Here is a 19683-nt window from a genome sequence, read left to right on the forward strand (position 1 = left end):
GGGTTGCTGATACAGCTATAGAAGGAGGTGGGGTTATTACAGGCAGCTGAAGGAAGCAGGCTTAGTTAACCTTGGTAGGAGCGGTGTCTGTAAGGGAGTAGTGTTCAGGCTGTAACATCTGGGGTGAGACAGCTGTTGTGGAGATTCTCCACACACACCATCAACACTCACAGGCCCGAGGCAGGCTTTGCTGCCCCATGGGTCAGAGGCCCCTGTCCTTGACAAGCCATGCTCCTGTCAATTCACATTCACTCAGAGCTTCACTTGCTGCCTACAGTTTTGTTTTGTTTTGTTTAATCACAGTATACAATTGAAATGTGTTCTTTTAACTTGCTAATAGTTTTTCTGCCTGCCCCCATTACAAAGTTGTAAACTCACAGGCTCAAAGCTTTATCTCAGTCATGATTTTGTCTATCACGACTGGTACGTTCCTAGTGCTTTATAAACGTGTATGTGAATAATAATAAACAAGGAGACATGATAAGGGAGCACGTGTTTCCCCTGAAGGCTGAGGATTGCTGGAATGCACAAGGTCTAAGGCAGAGGTGTTTACCCCTCAAGACTCCACAGACAAAGAAAAGGTGTGTGCTAACTTCACAGAGATGAGGACTGTATGAAAAACAAAAGGTACTGGGACTCATTGAGATTCTGTCTGCTCTGTTACGGGGAGTGGTGAATGGGAAGTTAGGAAATACTCTGAGGACCCTTGGTTCAGAGAAAGATCAGAGTAAGGATATGCAGGAAGCTAAGAAGACCAGGACAAACAGGGGTGAGGAGCACCAGTAGTTTTAGATGGAAATAGTAGAATTAGGTAGAAATTTATACTGAAGATTAGCAGTAGGCTTGAAGGAAGGCCACGCCTCAGGGATCAGCAGAGACAAGCTTCCAGGAAAGTGCTTAGAGCTGAGTAATTATGATTCATAACAAGGATCTCAGCATGCAGGATTTGTATGTATTTCTTTTTCTGTTTAATGATTTTTAATTCTGAGAATTTCATATGACGTATTTGTCTACTTCTCCCCCATCCCATCCCATCCCAGAATCATTCTCTTCCCCATCCCCCACAACCGGCAAGGCCAGCTTATGTTTTCCAGCTGGTCTCAGGAATGTGTGTGGTGCACCCACCTGGATTCGCATAATTAAAGAAAACTGACTCTCCTGATGCTAGATCCATCTTATCAAATAACTCTGGAGCCAGTTGTGGGATTTTGGCCCACCTGCCCCGCTCTATGCTGGGATTTTGTTGACCAGGTCTTGTACATGCTGTCACAGGTACTGAGTTTGTGTGTTCAGCTGTCCTGTTGGAGCTGGAAACCACTGTTTCTTTCCTCTTCTCTGCCACCTCTGCATCTTACAACATTTCTGTTCCCTCTTTCTCAAGGATCCATGATCTCTGATGGGAGCTATGTGATAAACACGTCCCCTTGAGGACTAAGCGCTCCATGTCTCTGATTCTCTGCACAGTGACCGCTTGGGAGTCTCTGTGTTAATTGCTGTCTATGGTGAGCAGCTTCTCTGACAAGGGTTGAGGGATGCTCTGACCTGTGTATAACAATGAGAGAAGAGGAACTGTTTTCAGTAACACATTTCCACTGGTCCAATAGCAGCACAAATGCTTTGAGGAGACCCAACCACTTTCCGAGTGGACCTACGGCCTGTTCCTTTAGACAAAGCTCATACCTGGTACTGTGTAAGGGGCCAATAGCCTGTAGCTATGTCATAGACCTTAGGGGAGAAGCCAAGACTGCTAAATGGATCCATAGATTGCAAAGGAGTCCGGAACGAGAGTGGCAATAAGAAAATAGAAGAAGACAAGGGAAATATAAGCTTTTTAATACCCAAACAAACGATACTAAAACAACAACGTGGACTCCTTTGCTTGTTTTAAAACAGGCAACAGTGCTTGAATCTCTCTCCCCCCCCACTCCTTGAACTATTCCAAGTCTTCTAAGCACTTTGAAGCATGGGTGGATCGATGGTTTAATAAAGACAAGAACAAACAAACTAGAGCAAATTTCTCAATAGATGTCATCACCTTCCTGTAGCAAAGGCATGTTCCTGACTCCTTGTTGCCATCTGTTTGCTCCACTGTCTGCCTGGTCCCCCTCCGTCCTGTTCACTCTCTTCTGTCTGGTTCCTTTTCTTCACTCATGGGTTCAAATGTGGTTCAAATCATCCGTCTTCCAGAGAGCAGTGACTGATTCTCACATTGAGATAACTGCCTTTAGGAGAAACAGAGGTCCTTGTCCTCACAGATAAGCACCAGGAACCTGCAGAGCTGTCTCTTCAAAGGGAGGGATGTATAACCTGTTTTCCGCCCAGAAGGCTGGAGCAGAGGTGGCTAGTAGCCTGCTGACCTTTGTGCTATCTGTGTGGCCGAGACCCCACCTCACCCTACGTCACACCTTTATGATGAGCCTGTTTTTCTCAGCCAATCTATAGAACACATCTTTATGGAAAATGTCACATGTAGTTTACAGGAAGTTTCTACGTGGTCACGTCTTAAGCTTTACTGTACACGTGTAATAGGGCTGACTGGGTTCTGGGACTCAAACTCAGGTCACAAGGCTTGCGTCGCAAGCACTTTAATCCACTGAGCCATCTCGCTCATCTCGTTCTCCTATGGTTTATCGGGAAATATTTTTACTTGTGTACTACTTCACATACTCACAAAGTCTTGCAAATTTTTCTTGGGCTAAAAGATAGGCCATGAACGGAAGATGTTTAAGAAGCCCTGCACTTGTGTGCTTGATGGATGAGACATGCTCAGTCCAGGATAGTGGGAACTTGAAATTGGCCTCTAGGGTGACCGAAATGCAGAAAGGCAACCCTGCAATAAGGATTTGCCTCAAAACCAAAGTTCTCACTGGAGTCTCCAATCTCTTCCCTTTCGCCCTTTCTGCTTTGAGTCTCTTGTTTCTGTGTCTCTCTTAGCTCTGGCTTCTGAACTCTTGAACATTCCTATTTCCTGGGTATTTCTTCTGAACGTCCTTCCATTTGCTCAGCAGTTCACTATTCCTCTGCCCTCCGATTCCCGTGAGTGACCCCGAAAGAGACTCAGATCACCGGGGTCAGTGGTTCTCTGACCGTACAAACAGAATTCCTTCACCTCAGGACACACAGGCTGATGGCAGGGAATGGTTTGCCTTGTCCACAAGAAGGGAAGTAAATGAAAGGATAGGGAGTTTTAAACTTTTTCTACCCTTGTCTCTCGGAGCAACTTCATCAGCTTGCTTACCTCTATGGAAGAGAGGAGGCCTGCCTTTCTGTGCCCCTGCTGAGAAAGAAAAGCACTCAGTTGCAGTCTTCACTGTCAGTCACGATGCATAGGAAGGAGGCAGTGGGGAGAAAGAGAGCAGGGTGCGGCCAGAGAGATTGACCTTGCATGACCTCCAAGGGGCCTTAAGCAGGAAAGTGTGCTTCCCAGTTCTGCCTTTAAGGGAAAACATCTCAACAACAGAATGCAGAACAGTGTGGACACTGTGAGGGAGTTGCTGTTTGTGTATCAGTGGAACAGAGAGGCTTTGTTGACTGTTCTTTTAGAATTCTGAACCACTGCTCACTGTCTCATTACTATGACTAATTTCATCAATGGCAGAAACATAGTTTTCTCTTTGAACAGAAAACTCTCTAGTGACAACTTGCTTGTTTTTCCTATAAAACTTTAACTTATTTCTAACCTAGTGTTTCTCTAGATTGCTCTAAGGGAGCTCATCACCTACTGTGGACCTAACTGATATCTTGAAGTGGTACTTAATGGTTAAGGAAATTAAAGAACAGAAAAAAAAAAAAAAACAAAAAAACAAGAGATATAGACTGTAACCCTGAGAACTAAATTTTAAATCACATTTTAGTTCTACTTACATATAGCAGGTAAAAGCCCCAAGATAATGATGCTTCCATCCTAATGAGGAAAAGGCAAATAAATAGTTATTTTCTTTTTGAAGGATTTAGTGTTTTTAGTTATGTGTATATGTCTGTATCTGGGTATATGTGCCCATGAAGACCAGAAGCGGGCCTTGGATCCCTTGGCACTAGAGTTACTGGTGGCAATGAATTAACTGAGGTGGATGCTGGCAACCTAATCATGGGCCTCTGTAAGAAAAAAGAAAAGTCACTTTTATTCACCTGCCTCAATTGCTGTCTGGCAGGCTTGCCTCTGTCTGCTAACCTAGGCCTCATCCTAGGAGCTTCTAGCCTTCATACCACCTAACGTAGGCCCAGAATGTTTTTAGGCTCTGAGACTTACTGCTTAATAAGCTCACCCTTTCTTGTTTTTTTGTTTTGTTTTTTTTTTAGCTCAAAGCTGGCTGGTTCAGTTCAACTGTTCTGGCTCAAACTCCTCTCCCAGCTGACTTACTCAGTCTAGCTTTTCTCTCAGCCTCTGAGTTGCTCTGCTTGACCTCAAACTAACTGCAGCAATCTTTTCTAATCTTCTGGCTCTTTCTCATTCTCTGGCTCATTCTGTCTTCACCTGTGTCTTGCTTGTTCTCTCAGTCGACATCTTTTTGTAAAACTCTCCCAGGAAAACTGCCTCCTCTCTCCTTATTCTTTGTTCTGCTCCCTTAAGCAGCTTCCCTTTCCTCTCTCTTCTCATGAGAGTTGGGTGTATCCTATTCTGTCGAGTCTTTCTCTGATTCATCACTTTGTCTGCCCTCAATTAGACATCACTTCCAAACACGGGTGCTTCCTTTTACAAACTAACTTAACCTTCATTGCTTGGGATTAAAAACATGTACCACCATGCCTGGACCTAGGCTTTTCTTTTCTTGAAGCATGCTCTATACCAGGCTGGCCTTGAACTCAGATCTGCTTGCTTCTGTCTTCTTTATTAAAGGCCTGTTTGTATTCTAGCCAGATCACACAGGCCTAGAAGGTCTTTGAATGTGATCTCTTGCCAGAACAGCCATATTCTCAGCTCATAAAATCTCTCTACAGTGAACTATCTCCCCAGCTGCCCCAGACAGTTTTGATCATGGGTCCACCATAGCCAAGGCTACCAAGAAGCCAGGAAAGCTGACTTTGCAAGAGTGACAGCTCCTCTGCAGGAAGATGGACAGGTTTACCTGTGGTAGACAAAGGGTGGACCCTCAAAAGGCAGCTGTGAAGAAAGCAGGTGAAGTACAAGCAAAGGTTGAGCATGGGCAAAGAGGATGATTCACAGTTCCTAGGAATGCAGAAGGTAAGTGTTCCCACCAGCCCACAGTCCTTTCCCATGAGCCTCTAGTGAATGGGTTTAATGCATATGAGGGCTCATCTTGGTTGGCAGCTTGACTGGATCTGGAATCAACTAACTAAAATGCATGGCACAGGGCATCCCTGTAAAGGACTTTTTTTTTTTTTTACCAAATCATTCAAACTACCTTCTGGTGAAGATAGGAAAAAGTGTGAAGAAAGAAACTTGGTTCTCCTTCTGGTTTCCTTATGCTGCTCACGAGCTCACCTATGTTGCTGCTGCTGCATTCCTTCACCGAAGTTTTGGGGTTCCCAACACAGACTTGAGGATGAGCAGCTCTCCAGGAATCCTCTAGCCCACCAGTGTCAGGGGCCTAATGAGCTATCCAGCCATGTAGGCTAAGCAACTGTGGGATGCTGGACCTCTCCAGCGTGAGGCAGCCATTGCTAGACTACCTTCACCATGTTGGTATAAGCCAAAATAAATCCTAAGTTGGTTTTGGTCATGGTATTTTATCTCAGAGCCAGAAAAATAGCTACTACATGGGGCAAAGTAGAAGACAGAGAACCGTCTTGTCTGGTAGTCTCTAGAAAGGAGCCAGAACCCACCCCCCTTGCCTCCAGGCCTCAGAAAAGAATGATAGGTTCTAGGGGAGGGAAAGACCTTTGTTCTTGAAAGGGCAGATCATGTCCTGGGGCACCATCTTGTACAGTTAGGAAACAAAAGCCTAGTTTAAGGATGGCAGAGCTAACAGGAGAAAAGTGTTTAGGAGGCTGGCTTGAGCCCAGTCTTGCATAGTATATTTGTTTATATTTCCACATTCTGGTTTCCCTCTGCAGTTCCAGGCTCATAACTCACCCCTGAAGGCAGGCCATAGAAAGCAGCATCTCACTTCCCCAGAGCAGGTCACAGAATCTGTCCTGCCTTCCTGACCTGCTTGCCTAAGTCAGACTCTCCCTACTCCAGAAGGGTCCTGCTCCACACCCTGAAGGAAAGAGTGTTCTATACAGAGACTAAGGAATCTGAGACTCTCTGTCACCTTTTCATTCAGTCTCAGTCAGCAAGGTTTGTGCATGCTTGAGCAGTGCTTATTCAATCAAATCCTTATAAAACACAGTGGACTGTGTTCAGAGAACTTCCCAATAGTTGAGCATACGAACAGAGCCTCTTGGAAGGCGTGGATGTGTCACACCTCTTCCTGTGCCTGACATACCATTTCCTTGGTACCCTTGGTAACCCGTAAGCACATTTCCCTACACTCTGTGAGCCTCTTGTGTTAGGCAGCTTTCTGCTGCTGTAACAAATACACCCGATTGTTGGCTTGTAAAGAGAAAGATTGAGTATCGTTTGGAGTTTGCAAGGTTCCATTTCCTGTCTGAAGGGGTTGTGGTACACAAATCCTCCTTGAGGATACCCTGGCATTGAGTTAAATATCTACTACTGGGCTCTAACCCTTTAAAATTCACACCACATGCCCATATTGCTAAGCTGGACACCAAGCCTTTTTTCTGTGGGGAGAAGGGAGACATTCAAGTTCCCATCTGCAGCACAATGCAGTCGAAATACCAAATCCAAAGAAGCAGCGTTTGTGGGACCCCGTTCGTAGCTTATTGAGTCAATATGTTAATTAGCTTTTGCATCATTGTCATCTAAATAGCTGGCAGAAATGACTGAAGGGAAAAAAGGGTTATTTGTGCTCAAACTTTAAGAGGCTCTTAGTTCATAATAATGGAGAAAGCCTGTCAGAACATTTGCATAGAGAGTGACAGGAGTGTGTGGTAGAGGCTCTTTATATGTCGGCTGACCAAGAAGCAGAGAGCAAGAACTGAGGACCAGTGTAATTTTCAAAGCACCACACCTACTGACCTATGTTTGCTAGTTAGGCCAGAACTTCCCACATAGCACCATCAGCTAGGCACAGGGCGTCAGAAAAAGATCTCGAAAGAGGCATGTCACATTCATGCATAACGGCATCTGTGAGATGACGTCGAGCCAGCCTTTCCCACTGTGAGTGATGTGGTTCTGTCCCCAAGCCAGAAGTAATTCAGAATACCCTGCATGTGGTGGCTTTCAGTTACCACTGGAGAAGATGCTTGATAGAAGAAAGGTCATCTTTATTGAGAAGGGATGGAAACCTGTAATGCTATTTAAACTATTTGGTGTACCAACCATTAATCTGTCACAACCAAGTGCTAAACGATGAGGTCTCTATTCCAGCAGGCAGAAAATACCATGCAGATTAAGACCACTACTGCCCAACACTCATAATATATTTGTGGGGAAATTTTGTTCCAAGTTATCTGCAAAGCTACTCTTCACTGACTTTTAGAAATCTCCAGAGAAAATAACAGTAGTGGCTAGAGAGAGGACTTGGCGTTCATGAGCACTCACTGTCCTTGCAGGAGAGTCAGGTTAAACTCCAGCATCCACATGGCGAGTCACAACCATTTGTAAGGCCAATTTCAGGGGGACCTGATGCCCCCCTCCAGCTGCCACAGGCCCCAGCTCTGCACACATCAAGAGCACATATGTGGAGAGAGGCAACACATTCATACACTTAAGATAAAATCAAATGTTTTTAAAACAGCATTACCTGTTATATTATGGTTAATTATTATAAATAGGGAGGAAGCCTAGAAAATTATATCAACCAAAAAAAAAAAAAAAGTAGGATATGATGTACGAAGAAGGGTTTCTAGTAATATTTTCCTCTACACCATTCTCTTAAAACAGTGTTCTTGGCCATGTAAAGTAAAGAATTTATGAAGTTTGATGTCCAAGTAGGCTAACACTTTGATTTTCCTATTAGCAAAAATATGTATTTTATTTACTTGTTTGTATAAACTCAGACTTTTTTTTACAATAAAATGAGCACAACTTCAAACCTAAGTCTGATTATTTCCTATCTAAATCATAGACTTGAGAAGTCCTTTCTCAACATTTCACATTTACGCAGTTATACACACATCTATGACCGTGGCAGCTTTAAGCCTTTTTCTTTTGATTAAGTACACAGCACAACACAAGTTTTGAATACAGCTATTAAGGAGAAATGTTTTATCTCGTAAATAACAAAATTTATTGCAAAATTTTTCATTACATTCATTCAAGAATGTAGTAACACACTGAATTCTTGTATGATAATCAGGAAATCTTATCAGCTACGGAGAAGATGGTGATTTGAGTGAGAAGGCCCCAGAGGCTTGAATACTTGGTCCCTAGATCGTGGCACTGTTTGGGAAGGATTGGGGGGTTTGGCCTGTTAGAGGGCTCGGTAGCTGGGGGTGGGCTTTGATGTTTAGAAAGTCCACACCAGGCCTATTCTTTCTCTCTCTGTCTCCAACTTGCAGATCAGGACATAAACTCACAGCCACTGCTCCAGGGATATGCCTGCCTGCTTCTAGCTATGATGGCCATGGAGAGACCCTCTGAAACTGTAAGCAATAGCCCTGTTAAATGCTTCATTTTATAAGTTGTCTTGGTCACGGAGTCTCTTCACAACAATAGAAAAGTAACTAAGACAAAGGTGATTCAGTAGTTGGCACTTGCATAGGGAAAAACTAGCTCATGGGGCATAATGTTACATTCTGAACACTTGAAAAATTCTTTTGAAGTCTTCTCATGTTTCTGTGGTTTTTTTGTTTTGTTTTGTTTGTTTGTTTGTTTAACGATGTGGTTTGGAGCAACAGTTTTCAAAGCATGTCTGTATAGTAATGTGTTGGTGTGTAGTGAAAGCTCAGTATGCGTAGCATGTACTTTTCTTATTACCGTGACCAGTTTGTGACAAGAAGCTACTAAGCGAAGGAAAGGGCTGCTTTGTCTTCCAGTTTGAAGGGATGCAGTCCATCACGGAGAGCATGGTGGCAGGCCCTCCATGGTGCCCACATGTGGAGTGGGACTCCTCACAACCTGGACGAACAGGAAGCAGAGAGAAGGTAGATAATGGGGCTAGGTTGTGAGATCTCAAGGCCTGTCCCCAGTCATCCTCTTCTTTTAGTGAATCTCCATGTTTTACAGGTCCAAGACTTTACAAGTCTGCAACACTACCTGGGGGTTGGTGGCACTGCTCAAATGCAGGGGCCTGTGGGAACATTTCATTCTTAACTAGCTGCTTCATTCAACAGTAGTGAAAGACTGTTATTTATTGCCAGTAGGAGATTGATACACAGTACGTTAATGCCCTTATCTGCTCCTTCCTGTCTATTTCTTGGTCTGAATAATGAAAGCTATCTCTCCATGTGGACACTCCTTCCCACATTTCTCTTTCAGTTAACAGTGGGGTTCTATTTTTTTATGGCAACTTGACACTAGCGGGAGTCATCTGAGAAGAGGGACTCTCAATGGAGAAAATGTTTGTATAAAATCAGGTGTACGTAGGCCTACAGGACATGTTCTTAATTAGTGATTGACGGGGTTGGGAGCTGCCCATTGTGGGTGATACAACCTCTGGGCTGGTGATCCTGAGTTCTATGAAAAAGCAGGGTGAGACAGCCAGGAAGCAGCACTCCTCTGTGGCCTTGGCACTAGCTCCTGCCTCCAAGTTCCTCCCTACTTCCTTCAGAGGAACTGTGCTGTAGAAGTGCAACAAATATAAACCCTTTCTTCCCCAAGTTGCTTTTGGTTATGCTGTTGCATCACAACAATAGTTACCATTAGACAGGCAGCTTTTTTCTTACGAGCCGTCTACCGTGGGTAACCTAGAAGCTTATCCTGCCCTTCTGCATCCATCCTTGGGCGCTGTCTAGAACAATGCCCCCTTCAGAATCTCAGGATTCAAAACTTTATCCTTTGTGAATTTCATACATGAAAATGGTGAAATATGATCAGAACAAGTCCCTTCCTTCCCTTGCCAGCTGTGTAGTTTTGAACAGGTTTCCGGGTGATTTTAAACCTTAGTCTTCTATTTTTTGAAGAGATAATAGGGCTTCGTGGTAGAGTGTTCTATATGTATGAAGTTCAATTCCCAGTACCTATACTAATACAGTATATATAGATGTATATACATATATATCTATATATACATATATATCTATATATACACTAGGTGAGTATATATACATACATATAGACATATGTAAGTTCACACTGAACATAGGCTAGCTGTTATTTCAATCTTACCACTATTAGCTAGGGTAAATATCCTCTCCCTCCCCCTTTCCTCCCCTTCCTCCCTCCTTTCCTTCCTCCTTTCTTACCTCTCCCACCTTCCCCTTTTCTAAGACAGGGTCTCTGTATCCAGGGTGGCCTCAAGCTCTATGTAGTTGAGGAGGCCTTGATTGCCTTCCTGATTCTTGTTCCTCAATCTCCCAACCCCCAAATGCTGGGATTACAGGGTACCACATCTGGTACAGCTGTCCATTTTCTAAGTCAAATCTGGAGAAAAGGTATCATTTCGATGGCATATTTGGCAGCAAAATTAAGCAATACTTAATGAGAGTAAAATGTTTTTATCCTCCTATAGTACATCGGTTTTAATTTTCATGGTAAAACTATTGGACATAGTGCTTAGGTTCAGCTGATGAGTGAAATACCTTTGAGATATAGTGTGCTGTCTTTGTTAGCTGGCCTACGTCACACATTGCCACAGTAGACTTTAAAAGTGTGGTTTAGGGTTTGGGCATTAAGGTCAGTGGCGCCTAGCAAGCACAAGGCCGCAGGAGACACACACACACACACACACACACACACACGAATGAGATCACTAAGGTTTGGGGCTCCAGTGCATACTGCCGAGAGCAAAACGCAATCAATAAACAAAATGAAACTGTATCTGCATTCTAGAAACACGCTGCTGGACATTGCGCACCCGCAATGCTTTCTGCCTCCCTGAGCAAGGGGTGGCGTGGAAGTTAGGGAGTTTGCAGGTAATGCGCTGTGCGGTTCATTAACTTTTCATTGAGTGTGCACACGTGCATTCAGACAGCAGCCTGAACAACTGCGACGTTTTCTTTCTTCCCCAAAAGACGTGTGCTGATGAACAGAAGGGGAAAAAAATCTCAAATCTATCTTTGCAGCAGATCCTTCGCTCAGATCCTCCTCTCGCCAGGAGCTCCTCCCCTTCGCCAGCCCCGCCCACTCCCATCCACAGCCGAGAACCGGCGCCGCTGCGGCTTTTTGTCCCACGCGGCGACCCGTCCACCCGACGGTTGTGCGGCCGCCATGGAGGCCGGTGGGCCCTGAGGGGAGGCCGGGCCCCGCCGGCGGCCTGCAGTTACGAGAGGCGGAGGCCGCGAGCACGCAGCGGGGGAGGCGGCTGCGAGGCGGGTCGCTGCGGGAGGCTCGGCGCTCCGGGAGTGCCGCGGCCGCCGGGCCGCCGCGCCCGGCCGCGGCCCCGGCCCCGGCTCCAGACATGGCGGGCGGGCACTGCGGCAGCTTCGCCGCGGCGGCGGCCAGCAGCGGGGAGATCGTGCAGCTGAACGTGGGGGGGACCAGGTGAGCCCGCGGCCGCGCGGGGAAGTGGGGCGGCGCACCTGCGGGGGCGGCGCGTGCAAGCGCAGGCGGAGCGCAGGCTGCAGCGGGCAGCGTCTGCACCTCCAGCCGGGCACCCGGTAGGCAGGGTGGCATCTGCACGGCCAGGCGGGGTACCCGCGGCGGGCAGGGGCGCGTTTGCATGGTCCAGGCAGCCCTGCGCATTCCTCAGAGCGTGGTCCCAGGTCGAAAGCGTAGCCTTAGACTCTGTCTTTACTTCTCCGGCTACCTGGGGTGTCAGGCCACAGGAGCAGAGTTGGCCTGTTGGGCTTGTCTGAGCGAGTGACTCAGGGCCTCCGCCTGCTAGGCAAGCGTGCTGACACTGAGCTGCCAGCATTCCAGCAGGTTGTAGTCTATGGTAAAGCCTGGTCTAGGGCTTGAGCTGTTGCCTGGGAGCGGGCCTCCCTTTCTGTAGGTTCACGTAGCTGTGGATTTAGATTCTGCAAGGTGCATCTTTGAAAGCCTGCTTCAGTCAGGACTGTAATGCAAACATGGGTACAGGGAGCAGGGTAGATCAGCATCGCCGTTTATTTCCAGCGTCTCTTGCTGCATGGACACGAAGGGTGTTCACTTGTAGAGGAGTGTGTCTAGAAACAGGCTTGTGAATATCGTAGGTGTTGGCAAGGAGGAAACCGGCTGAACTCTCTCCTTTATCTTCTCTTAGGCTTTCTGCCCCCATTCTGTTGGCACAACACACAAAAACCTGCACCCGTTTTTGCATTTGCCGTGACTTTACACATCACTCTTCTCAGAAGAGTACCAGCACTAGCTGTGGGAAGCTTGGGGTTAAGGCAGGGAGTAGGGTGCTCTGGGACACAGGCTGCGTTGCCGTCCCAGGAAGATGTTTTTAATGTCTGAGACTTTAGGCATGTTAACACTTTTGATTATTTAAAAACCATAAATCAACAGAAAACACAGTGCAGTGGCTCTCTGGGGCTAGAGAACTTGGAATGGTCTTCACGCTCTATCATCTCTCCCTCACTCCCAAAGCAAAGTTTTAACAGTTGGAGAAGTTTCACCTCTACTGCTTTGTATACATACCAGGTCATATACAAATAACCTCTACTACATTCTGTACATACCAGATCATGTGCAAATGACCTCATCTCCTAATGTAAAAAGTGTGGCTTCTCCACCCACATAAAATTACATGAAAATGTTGTAAGTACCTCGGTATGGGAAAGTGAAATACTACACAAAAAATGTGCAGTTTTAGTACAGAGAAGGATCGTAATGGTGTAACTCTTGACATGGTTTCTAACATCTGTGGGTGGCTGACATACTTCTTTTCAGGCATTCTAAAGAATATAGTGTTAGGAGACAAACTAAGTTACATTGTTATTTTTTTAAAAGGTCGCTTTGTTTTGTCTCAATTACGTGTGTGTTTGCAGGTGCAGGTGGAGGCCAAAGGCTCCCTTAGAGCTGGAGTTGCAGGTGTTGTGAGTTTTGTTGTGAACCACCTGACATGAGTGTAGGGAATTGAACTCTGGTCCTCTTCAAGAGTGGCACGTTCCTAACTACCAAGCCATCTCTTCAGTCCTTACATTGTTATTTTTTGTATAATGGAGATGGATGTGGCCAGCAGATGGCCAGGATGAAAAAGCACTTAACAAAACAAGCCTGGGAACTGAGGAAGGAGAAAACTGAATCCACGAGCAGACGGTGGCGTGCATTCCATGGCGCCTGCGTCAGTAACAGAGCACGAAATAATAATAAAGACAGTGGATGTCTTAAGGAGGGAGCTGACTTGATAGGGGCCCATTGGTGGACACTTTTGGAAACAAACTGCTTTCTTTCTGCACACAGCAGGCCTTCCCTCTAAGTTGCACCCTTGGGCAAGTTACTTTGTATTAGTCAGTTTCCTGAAACAGTTATGATAGTGCCATTCTCATGGACTTACAGAAGAACTTGAAATAAACGTGAAATGTGAGGGTTAGTAGCATTATCATAGTAATATTTCATAGCAAATAATTTGACTTGGGTTGCTTCATATTTTCAGATTGTAGCAAGCCACTAGAGTGGAGTATGAACGGATATGCTAATTTTTTAAGTTATCTTTTTATGTGTTTATCATCCACCCATCTATCCATCCTTGGCACTTCAGATAGGAGATAAAAACAAAACAGAAAAGGCTTTTCTGTATATGTAAAAAAGAATTATGCTAATCATATATAGAAGTTTTCTAATCTCTTTGCCCAGAAGTTTCAGATTTGTGGTGAGGGCTTGATACTGGTTCACTATATAGTGCAGGTGACCCTCATACTACCTGTGACCATCTCCACTATTGAGTGCTGAGACTACAGTCGTGTACCAGCATACCTACTGGGACATTGATTTTAAGCAGGCCTGTGTACGTTACGGCTTCCTGAAAGGGGGGACCTGGAGTGTCAGAAGTTACTAACTGTCCATGTTTGTTTTGTTGCTGTGACACACACTGACAAAAAAACTTGAAGAGATGTTTTATTTGGGTCCATTGCAGTGCAGAAGCAGAGTGATGAATGCTCCTTTGCTTTTTATCCAGTCTTTTAGTCCAGACCCAGTAAGCAGCATTGCTGCAAAGTCGCTGCTTCAGTTCCCGCCTACAGATTCCCGCCGTGAGATCCTGAACCCCAGCCAACCGAATGTTGCTGGTTGGTTCTATTTTCTATTGTTTTTTTGTCAGTTTGACCTATGTGAGGGCTAGAGAACTTCTGTTGAGGAAATACCTCCTTAAGATTGGTCTGTAGGTAAACCTTGCGGACATTTCCCTGATTAACAACTAATGAGGGAAGGCTCCGCCCACCGTGTGGTGACTCTTGGGCATGTGGTCCTGGGTTGCACAGAATAGCGAGCTGAGCAAGCCACGGGGAAGGTTTCCTTCATCTAACTGATACAGGAAGGCCCAGCATGCTGTGGGTGGGACCACGCTAGGCAGGCAGGCCTGGCCTGTATCAGAAAAGTGGCTGAGGAAGCCAAAGAAAAGGGAGCTGGTAAGCAGCACTACTCCATGGTCTCTGTTTCAGTTCCTGTCTCTAGGTTCCTGTCTCCAGTTCCTGCCTTGGCCTTCTTCAGTGGTAGACTGAGATCTATAAGCCAAATAAACCCTTTCTTCCCAGGTTGGTTTTGGTCAGTGTTTTATTACAGCAGCAGAAAGCAAAGGTTGATAGATCTTCCTGCTTATTTAATGTAGGGACTCATTCACAGACACTCCAAAGTGTTGTTTCCATGGTGATCCTAGACAGTCAAGATTAACTACTCTCCCATCATTACTTAAAGTTATCTAATGCCTTCTGAAAATGAAGTCTTTCTGTGGATGCCTCCATTTACCATTGACTTTTTTTTTTTTTTAAATCAAGTTAAGTTTCCTGTGACTAGTAATAACTTAATGTTCTACTGAAGAGTTTGCTAAGAAATGCCTTTAGGGAAAATTGCTATGTTTTCTTGAGTACCTGTTTGTTGAACTCCCTCCTATTTGTTTATATCTTCATATATGCATGTATACATGGATGTATTTGAGACAAAGCTCACAAGCTTTGAATTTGCTGTGTATCCCAGGCTGGCATGGAGTTCACTCTCCTGCTTTAGCCTCTGGAGTAGTGGAATTACAGGCGTGTACCACCCAGCCTAGTTTTAGGTCCTGTCTAAGTCAGTTTGATGAGCATAGCACTTGCTTGACAACAGTTAGGTTATTTATAACCTGTGAAACTAGTTGTGAGTTAGCATCCCTACGTCTCTATACGATCTCATATATATGTGTGTTCACATATATAAACATATATAGTTAGATATAAGAAATGAATTAGTTGGGGCTGGTTCAGTGGGTGAGAGCATTTGCTGCTCTTGCAGGAGGACAGTTTTTTTGAATCCTAACACCCACATGGTGGTTTCACAACTGTCTGAAACTTCAGTCCTAGGGGAATCTGATGACCTTCCCTCTGTGGGCACCAGACACGCACATGGTACACATACATACGTGTAGGCAAAACACCCATGCACATAATAAATGCAACTTTAAAACAACAATTATTTCTGTCTCTCCCTTACTAGGTCAGTTTTCCTTACAGATTATAAATTTGAATGGAGGAAGCCAAGTTAATTTTTTCCCTCTGATTAGGAAGCATGCTGTGAGATAAGCAGGCCTTAGCAGACGTTTCTCACAAGGGAGCTTGTGCTTTCTCTACTGCCACTGACATTAGGTGACAAGGCCTGCCATGCCAGTGGCCATGTGGACTGCTTGGTGATGTGTTTTTCAATACTTGCTGCATACCGAAATGTGTTGTAACCACGTAAAGCCACAGATTGTCCACAGAAACCAGTGTCTGTTTGTACAGAACACGGAGCTGCATAGAGTGTGCACTTGATTAGAGTGTACTCTGCTTCAGAGTAGCTTGTGGGTCTGTGCTGGTGCCAGGCCAAACACTGCTACCCACCCTTAAAACAGTGCATAGGGGTGTGTGTGTGTAAAACTCCTAAAAGCAATTTCAAAAGCTGTGCAGTTGTTAAGGAGCACTCATTTATCAAGAGATGAAATGTCTTTAGCCTTTGCTGACTCAGTGCTTAGGTGTGGGCTTGGCCTGCAGTCCACTGACTTTTTGCGAAAGTAAATGAAGGAAGGGAAGTTTGGATGGTGGACTTGGATGAACAAAGAATGTACAGTACTCAATTTTAATCATAACTTGGAAATGTCCCAGCAATGCTACATAGAGAGTGCCAGACACATAATTTATATGTGTTACTCGTTGCTCAGAAGGAGGGCATCCAGGTCAGATGTCTGCAAAAGCTGTTGTGGGTTCGGTAACTAGTGGCTTCAGCAGAGATGGATACAACTTGGATTGTTGGACATGAACCAGGTGATTGAGCTGGGCTGAAGACACGAGAGGTGGAACTGAACGTTGACAGAACAGTGGCCAAAGATCTGTAAGGAGCACAGACTAAAAAGTTGGGTTTCAGGAAGCAATGCGTTTGATTTTGCTAAGCTTCTTATGAAAATCCTAACTCTGCAAAGTAGTGAAATTTAAAGTAGTAAACATGGTAAATATAATTGATTCAGGTGTAATCGTTCATCGCCTGTGATCATTGCTGCCTCATTGTTCTCATTTATAACGCAAGATGATTTCAATTGCAGATTCAGTACCTCAAGGCAGACTCTCATGTGGATTCCAGATTCCTTTTTTTCCAGGTAATTTATGTAATACTTTGTTATCATTACTTACCAAAATATGAAAAATTTCCTTATTAGTTAAATTAAGATTTTTAAAAATATTTTAAATTAGAAATGTTACCGTTTTTGTATGGGTTTTGAAGGGTTTTGCTATTTAGCCTGGTCTGGCCTTGAACTCCTGTTCCTCCTGCCTCAGCCTTTTAAAGAGTTACAGGCATATACTCCATACCTGATGAAATTGAGATTTTTTTTTTAAGTTGGGAACAGAAAATTTTGCTTGAATTGGCTTTGACATTTGGTAAGGAAGCTGTTTATGTTCAGATTTTTCTAACTAACTCTAGCTTATTTTAATGGTTCCTAGTTTGCTGAGTGGAAGAATTTCAACACTTCGAGATGAAACTGGTGCTGTGAGTATAATGATGTTATATTTCTAAATTCAACCAACAAATGCTTTTAATTGTTAGTGTTTCGTAGCAGGAAAGCTCATATTTTAGTAAATGCAAGTTTACTGTGGCTTTTTAAAAACAATTGCCACATACAGTGTTTCTAAACTGGAAAGAGACCCCTTAAGTAGAAATTATTGTCTATATCAATTGGAGATGTCTCTGATTAGATTGTAGGATGTAGCTAAGTTTCTTAGTAATTGCAACTTTAATAGTCAGTAAATATAAGTAATATTTTTGTATTATAATGGTACAGGGTGACCGGTGAGTGAAGTCCTACAGTTTCTATGAACCTATGATACAATATCACAGAAAGAAGGCCTGTCAGGGTTAGACCAAGAAGGTGGCTCGTGCGCTTAGAAAATTGTCACAGGCGCAATTGTTCAGGTGACTAGAGACTAATGAGAGTGACAGCTCACAGAAGTAGTTTGAAGTTACTTTATTTGATGAGATTTGTAGGCAAAATAAGACAGCAAAGCAGATGTACCTGCATTAAATTATTTTAGTGAGAAATTGAATTAAAAACCCAGTACGTCGCCTTCCCGCTGCGAGCATCTTTCTCCGGTGCATTCTGTGGTCCTGTCCTCCTCCTTCCGAGCCCTTGAAGCAGAGATGGAGAGGTGTCAGTTAGGCCGGCGGATGGCCCGCCCTGCTCCAGGTCACAGCCGTGGCAGCACTGACCGGCTGCATGGTTGCTGTACAGCGTGGCCTTCATGGCTCACAGGGGTCACGCAGGCTGCTGCAGTAGCATGAGGGTCATGTGTGTGGTTCTTAAAGTGTTGGTGTCTCCCCTGACCCCCAGACATTATCAGTAATTAGAATTGAAAACACACAACCACAGCTATACCACTTCAGTTTCAGAAGCACGAAATCAAGGGAGTGTAAGTCATTCAGTCCTGTGACTTGGTGGTGTCTCAGGTACTTGGGGAGGGGGGTCATTAATTTTGACTTGATAATAAAACAGCTCTTCACTTGCAGATATTTATTGATAGGGACCCGGCAGCGTTTGCCCCCATTTTAAATTTTCTTCGGACGAAAGAACTCGACTTAAGGTAGGAGACTCGTCTTTCTGAGGCCTTGTTGGCAGCCAGTGTTTGGCCTGTTAGAGTACCCTGCCTGCCAAGGCTGCTTTGTAGTTGGTGTACTCACCGTGGTGGCACTCGAGTTAACAGTTACTAAACACAGGTGTCTGCTGGGTGGCAGTCAGTCATGGCAGGGCCATCACTTCCTCATCGTCTCCTGGGGTGACACTGTTTCTGGTGCTGGGAACCTTCTGATGCTGCTTGAGTTACCGTGAGTGTGGCGCTGATTGTGGACTACAACGCAGCTGTGCCGTGTGGCCCTGACTCCCCACCTGTGTGCCATTACCTGCTTCTTTCTGCTCCCCCCAGCCCACCCTTGCAGCCTCCAAGCACCTGGGCAGTTCCTTGCCTTGCATCCCCGAGTTGCATTTCAGTACTGCAGCTAAGGCAGTGTGAAGGTGGCGGGCTGCTCTGCCGAGAGCACAGCCGCTGTTGTGGACTGACGGCTGATGGCTGGGTTTGCTTGGCTGTCTGTCTTCTGCGGGCTTCATTTCCCTCACGGTCCTGTCCCCTCTCTATTTCTGTTGTGTCTGCCTAAGGCTGTGTTTGCACTTCCTGGCTGTCAGTGATCCATTTGCTCTTGCTTTATGTACTTACCTTCTTCAGCAGACCTCAACTTTAGAAGAACTTTCCCATAAGTCTGTGGATTATGAAAGATAATTTAAACCATATCTTTGGATTTGCCATCTTGAACTGCAGGTTGTGTTATCAGGAAGCTTTAATGAGTAATGAATTTTTAAAAAGTTTCATTATTTCTTTCAAACTTTCATGAAGGCTCTGAATTTGTTTTTTAAGTACAATTTTTAGGACTGTGGGATTGCCTTTAGCTGCTTATTTACTTAATTTTGGTTCATGCTCACTGAAGATGTGCTCTTTGCAGATGAAGTTGTTTATTCATTCATTTTGGTCTGTTTTGTTCCCTACTGTGTTCCCAGTGCTAAAACACATGATGTATGCAAGCCGGTGTTTAGCAAATCAGTAAAGAGCATTGGGGTGTGCTTGATGTGGTTTTTCATCTGGGCCTGGAATGGATGAGAGGTGGGCAGTCAGCTTCTGGAGTGAGATTGCTTTCATGCTCCTCAGTTAATTCAGAAGTCTGTCTGCTCGTGACTGACCCACAGTCACATACGTAAGGAAAGGCCTGCTGCTCACCTGTCTTCATAGCAGCTAGTACCTTTGGTTACTTCAAGAGGCCTAGCAAATTTAAGTTTTATGCGTGGCTTCTTTTCAGAAGAAGGGAAGGAATTTATAAACAATTGTTTTTACCGTGTTTCTTGCAAAACATTTTGTATTGCCGTTCCGTGAATTACGAATTTGTCTCCCAGCATGTCCTGGGTGAACAAGGAGCCTGCAGCAATGACAGGAGTCTAGTGT

General features: G+C 44.8%; 1 protein-coding gene and 1 long non-coding RNA gene across 4 annotated transcripts in view; one reads left to right on the plus strand and one right to left on the minus strand.

The window, feature by feature from the left end:
• Positions 1-963: 963 nt before the first annotated feature.
• On the minus strand, positions 964-3334 carry LOC129678463 (uncharacterized). The gene is made up of 3 exons (XR_008720391.1): positions 3239-3334; positions 2036-2222; positions 964-1542 (listed from the first exon to the last, which is right to left on the minus strand). It is a non-coding gene; the product is annotated as an uncharacterized LOC129678463 (long non-coding RNA).
• A 7978-nt stretch (positions 3335-11312) lies between these two features.
• Positions 11313-19683, plus strand: part of Kctd3 (potassium channel tetramerization domain containing 3) — a 36971-nt gene continuing 28600 nt past the window's right edge. For 2 of the 3 annotated variants that reach the window (XM_055609211.1, XM_055609212.1), the window contains exons 1-4: positions 11313-11608; positions 16749-16802; positions 17146-17191; positions 18206-18279. In XM_055609211.1, coding sequence (XP_055465186.1) covers positions 11526-11608; positions 16749-16802; positions 17146-17191; positions 18206-18279 — 257 coding nt within the window. In that variant the 5' untranslated portion in view covers positions 11313-11525. Of the gene's footprint in view, positions 11609-11719; positions 11725-16748; positions 16803-17145; positions 17192-18205; positions 18280-19683 lie in introns of those variants that run through there. The other variant, XM_055609213.1, reaches the window with a different exon arrangement.

This window comes from Psammomys obesus, unplaced genomic scaffold (assembly GCF_907164565.1).
Source record: "Psammomys obesus unplaced genomic scaffold, mPsaObe1.curated_primary_1811, whole genome shotgun sequence".
Lineage (NCBI taxonomy): Eukaryota > Metazoa > Chordata > Mammalia > Rodentia > Muridae > Psammomys > Psammomys obesus.